This window comes from Delphinus delphis, chromosome 1 (genome assembly GCF_949987515.2).
Source record: "Delphinus delphis chromosome 1, mDelDel1.2, whole genome shotgun sequence".
NCBI lineage: Eukaryota > Metazoa > Chordata > Mammalia > Artiodactyla > Delphinidae > Delphinus > Delphinus delphis.
Window position 1 is genome coordinate 68,238,976 of NC_082683.1, and position 6,000 is coordinate 68,244,975.

Below are 6,000 nucleotides of genomic sequence, written 5' to 3' on the forward strand. Positions count from 1 at the left end.
CAAGAAAAAGAGGGAGAGGACTCATATCAATAAAATTAGAAATGAAAATGGAGAAGTTACAATGGACACCGCAGAAATACAAAGCATCCTAAGAGACTACTACAAGCAACTCTATGCCAATAAAATGGACAACCTGGAAGAAATGGACAAATTCTTAGAAAGGTATAACCTTTCAAGACTGAACCAGGAAGAAATAGAAAATACGAACAGACCAATCAAAAGTAATGAAATTGAGACTGTGATTAAAAATCTTCCAACAAACAAAAGTCCAGGACCAGATGGCTTCACAGGTGAATTCTATCAAACATTTAGGGAAGAGCTAACAACAATCCTTCTCAAACTCTTCCAAAAAATTGCAGAGGAAGGAACTCTCCCAAACGCATTCTATGAGGCTACCATCACCCTGATACCAAAACCAGACAAAGATACTACAAAAAAAGAAAATTGCAGACCAATATCACTGACGAATACAGATGCAAAAATCCTCAACAAAATACTAGCAATCAGAATCCAACAACACATTAAAAAGATCATATTGGGCTTCCCTGGTGGCGCAGTGGTTGAGAGTCTGCCTGCTGATGCAGGGCACATGGGTTTGTGACCCGGTCCGGGAGGATCTCACATGCTGTGGAGTGGCTGGGCCTGTGGCCGTGGCTGCTGAGCCTGTGTGTCCGGAGCCTGTGCTCTACAGCGGGAGAGGCCACAATGGTAAGAGGCCTGCGTACCACCTAAAAAAAAAAAAAAAAAGAATGCAAATTGGAAAAGAAGAAGTAAAACTGTCACTGTTTGCAGATGACATGATACTATGCATAGAAAATCCTAAAGATGCTACCAGAAAACCACTAGAGCTAATCAATGAATTTGGTAAAGTTGCAGGATACAAGATTAATGCACAGAAATCTCTTGCATTCCTATACACTAATGCTGAAAAATCTGAAAGAGAAATTAAGGAAACACTCCCATTTACCATTGCAACAAAAAGAATAAAATACCTAGGAATAAACCCACCTAGGGAGACAGAAGACCTGTATGCAGAAAACTATAAGACACTGATGAAAGAAATTAAAGATGATACAAACAGATGGAGAGATATACCATGTTCTTGGATTGGAAGGATCAATGATGTGAGAATGACTATATTACCCAAAGCAATCTACAGATTCAATGCAATCCCTATCAAATTACCAATGGCATGTTTTACAGGACTAGAACAAAAAATCTTAAAATTTGTGTGGAGACACAAAAGACCCTGAATAGCAAAAGCAGTCTTGAGGGAAAAAAATGGAGCTGGAGGAATCAGACTCCCTGACTTCAGCCTATACTACCAAGCTACAGTAATCAAGACAATATGGTATTGGCACAAAAACAGAAATATAGATCAATGGAACAGGATAGAAAGCCCAGAGATAAACCCACACACTGATGGTCAAGTAATCTATGACAAAAGAGGCAAGGATATACAATGGAGAAAAGACAGTCTCTTCAATAACTGGTGCTGGGAAAACTGGACAGCTACATGTAAAAGAATGAAATTCGAACACTCACTAACACCATACATGGAAATAAATTCAAAATGGATTAGAGACCTAAATGTAAGACTGGACACTGTAGCACTCTTAGAGGAAAACATAGGAAGAACACTCTTTGACATAAATCACAGCAAGATCTTTTTTGATCCACTTCATAGAGTAATGGAAATAAAAACAAAAATAAACAAATGGGACCTAGTGAAACTTAAATGTTTTTGCACAGCAAAGAAAACTACAAACAAATCAAAAAGACAACCCTCAGAATGGGAGAAAATATTTGCAAACGAATGAATGGACAAAGGATTAATCTCCAAAATATATAAACAGCTCATGCAGCTCGATATTAAAAAATCAAACAACCCAATCCAAAAATGGGCAGAAGACCTAAGTAGACATTTCTCCAAGGAATACATACAGAGAGCCAAGAAGCACATGAAAAGCTGGTCAACATCATTAATTATTAGAGAAATGCAAATCAAAAGTGCAATGAGGTATCACCTCACACTGGTTGGAATGGGCATCATCAGAAAATCTACAAACAATAAATGCTGGAGAGGGTGTGGAGAAAAGGGAACCCTCTTGCACTGTTGGTAGGAATGTAAATTGATACAGCCACTATGGAGAACAGTGTGGAAATTCCTCAAAAAAGTAAAAAGAGAACTACCATATGACCCAGCAATCCTACTACTGGGCATATACCCTGAGAGAACCATAATTTTAAAAAACACATGCACCCCAATGTTCATTACAGCACTATTTACAATAGCCAGGACATGGAAGCAACCTAAATGCCCATCGACAGATGAGTGGATAAGGAAAATGTGGTACATATATACAATGGAATATTACTCAGCCATAAAAAGAAACGAAATTGGGTCATTTGTAGCTATGTGGATGGAGCTAGAAAGTGTCATACAGAATGAAGTAAGTCAGAAAGAGAAAAACAAATATCGTATATTAACGCATATATGTGGAACCTAGAAAAATGGTACAGATGAACCGGTTTGCGGGACAGAAATTGAGACACAGATGTAGAGAACAAACATATGGACACCAAGGGGGGAAAGTGACGGGGTGGTGGTGTGATGAATTGGGAGATTGGGATTGACATATATACACTAATATGCATAAAATGGATGACTAATAAGAACCTGCTCTATAAAAAATAAATAAGATTAAATAAAAAATAAGAATTGATTTCTCTGTCATTTGCATTCTGCTGACTTTTTGTAGATACTGTTCAAGCATTATCACACTATATATAAATTATTTAGCTATATGTCCATGTACCTGGCACACTGCTCTTTGTGGGCAGTTCAATTAGTACAGTTTCCGCACATAATAGATGTTCAATAATGTTTGGGGAGTTTAAATGAAATGATTAGAAAACATGAAGATTGATGGGATGTGAACCTGATTCATGAAAATCAGTTGAGAACAACAACAAAACAACTACAGTAGACCCTTGAACAACACAGGTTTGAACTGTACAGGTCCACTGATACACAGATCTTTTTCAATAAATATACTGGAAATTTTGGGGGAGATTTGCACCAATTTGAAAAAACTTGCAGACGAAACCGTGTAGTCTAGAAATATCAAAAAAAAAAAAAAATGAAGAAAAAGTTAAGTATGTCATGAATGCATAAAATATATATAGATACTAGTCTATTTTATCATTTACAACCATCAAATATGCACAAATGTATTATAAAAAGTTAACATTTATCAAAACTTATTCATAAAACACTTACAGACTATACTTGGTGCCATTTGCCGCCAAGAGAAATGTAAACAAATGTAAAGATGCAGTTTTAAACTGTAACTGTGTAAAATTAACTGCAGTACATACTGTGCTATCATATTAATTTCATAGCCACCTCCTGTTTCTGTTTAGGTGAGCTCAGGTGTTGCGAGTATTGTGTAAAACGCCAAGTGATGCTAATCATCTCTGCATGTGCAGTTCCTCTCTGGTAAATTTCGTATCGCGGTAAAAAGTGATCTCTCCCAGTTCTTGCATGGTTTTCATCATGTTTAGTGCAATACTGTAAACCTCAAATAACACCATGGGATCCATACAAAGTGCCACTAGTGAGGCTGGAAGTGCTCCCAAGAAGCAGAGAAAAGTCATGATATTACAAGGAAAAGTTGAATTGCTGGGTATGTACCCTAGATTGAGGTCTGCAGCTGCTGTTGCCTGCCATTTTAAGATAAATGAATCCAGCGGAAGGACCACTGTAAAAAAAGGAAAGGAAAATCGTGAAGCCATCGCTGCAGCTACATCAGCAGGCAGGAAAACCTTGCACTTTTTGCAAAATACCTTTTTATCTTGTATTGAAAATGCAGCTTTTATGTGGGTGCAGGCATATCTACAGACTCTAAAATGATTAAAAAAAAAAAAAGCGAAATCATTATATGACAACCGAAAGCCAAAGGAAGGTGAAGGATCTAAAGCTGTAGAATTTAATGCCAGCAAAGGATGGTTTGATAATTTTAAGAAGAGGTGTGGCTTAAAAAATATCAAGATAACAGGAGAACCAGCTTCTGCTGACCAAGAGGCAGCAGACGAATTCCCAGACGCCATTAAGAAAATCATTGAGGAGAAAGGATTCTCCTGAATGGGTTTTTAATGCAGATGAAAGTGCCCTATTCTGGGGAAAAAAATGTCACAGAGGCATTTATTTGTAAGGAAGAAAAGTGAGCACTAGGATTTAAGGCAGGAAGGGATAGGCTAACTCTACAGCTTGTGCAAATGCTGTCGGGTTTATGAGAAGTACTGCCCTTATCTATAAAGTTGCTAATATCTGAGCCTTGAAGGGAAAAGATAAACACCAGCTGTCAGTCTTGGTTGTACATCAAGAAGGCCTGGACCATGAGAATTCTTTTTCTGGATTGGTTCCATCGATGATTTGTCCCTGAAGGAAATACCTTGCCTGTAAGTGGTTGCCTTTTAAAGTTCTTTTGATATTGGACAAGGCCCCTGGCTACACAGAGCCTCATGAGTTCAACATCAAAGTTGCTGAAGTGGTCTCCTTGTCACCAAACACAACGTCTCAAAGTCAGCCTCTAGATTAGGGGGTTGGAAAGACCTTTAAGGCTCATCACACACAGTATGCTATGGAAAGGATTGTCAGTGCTATGGAAGAGAACCCTGATGGAGAGAACATCATGAAAGTCTGGAAGGATTACACCTTCCACTGAAGATGCCATTGTTATTACAGAAAAAGTTGTGAAAGCCATCAAGCCCCAAACAATAAATTCCTGCTGGAGAAAACTCTGTCCAGATGTTGTGCATGACCTCACAGGATTTATGACAGAACCAATCAAGGAAATCTTGAGATTGTGGCTATGACAAAAAGGTGGGAAGTAAAGGCTTTCAAAATATGGACCTTGGAGAAATTCAAGAGCTAATAGACACCACACCAGAGGAATTAACAGAAGACGACTGAATGCCTCTGAACCAGTGGCAGACAATGCGGAAGAAGATGTAGAAGAAGCAGGTGCCAGCAAACAAACTGACGTTGGACCTTCCGTCGGAAGGGTTCCGATTTTGCAAGACTGTTTTTTCATTCTTTTACGACGTGGATGGGCCCTTCTATGAAATGGGTCCTGGAGCTAAAGTGAAAAACAGTAGGGGGATTGATTCCATCTAGAAACAGTTTTAGAGAAATGAAAAAGCAAAAGTCAGACAGAAATTACCATGTAGTTCCATGAAGGTACACGGAGTGTGCCTGCCTCTCCTGCCCTCCCCCTCCCCCTCCTCCATCTCTTCCCTCTCTGCCGCTGCTGAGATAGCAAGACCAACCCCTCCTACCCCGCAGCCTTCTCAACGTGGAGACAACAAGGGTGAAGACCTTTATGACGATCCACTTAACGAAGAGTAAATGATCATCATGCCGTACAGTTAATACACTTTTCTGCTGTGTACGTGTGAGTGTCTTCATGTGAAAATCTAGTAACCGTATGACAGGAACCATAGGAGACATTTTGTGTCACCATCATCAACATCACCTGAGTATTCATCGGGTAGAACATGGTGCACCAGACTTGTATTGAAGTGGACAGCGTATCTTACATAGGCATAAGGTTAGTAATATTTAACATAAAATTGACAGTGTGTTAGTTTTCTTACTGTTTTATAACTTTGCTTTCAAAGAATTACATTACCATACAGTATGCCTCTCTCTCTCTCATTATTGGAAAAACTGTGTATCAGCCTATCATCACAGGTAGGTGGTTTCTAAAAAAAAAGTAACAATGTTTCTAATACTGTATTATGAATAAGACTATAGTATTGTATGCCATAAAATTTTATAATGATTCATTCACTAGTGCATATTCTAGGCTACCATGAAGCAATCATACTGCCGCTTCTTCATTATCAATGCACAAATCATTATACTTATAAATAAATATGCATTTTTCACATTATCTTTTCATTTTGAAGTCTAGTGATAGTAATACATAGAAC

General features: G+C 38.4%; 1 protein-coding gene across 1 annotated transcript in view; it reads left to right on the top strand.

Annotated features, from left to right (window-relative positions):
* Positions 1–4,147, top strand: part of LOC132420798 (interferon-induced protein 44) — a gene marked incomplete at its 5' end in the record, with an annotated part of 30,162 nt that extends 26,015 nt beyond the window's left edge. The window contains 1 exon segment of the mRNA XM_060005592.1: positions 3,933–4,147. Within this exon segment, the coding sequence (XP_059861575.1) occupies positions 3,933–4,147 (215 nt within the window).
* Between the last annotated feature and the right edge of the window lie 1,853 nt (positions 4,148–6,000).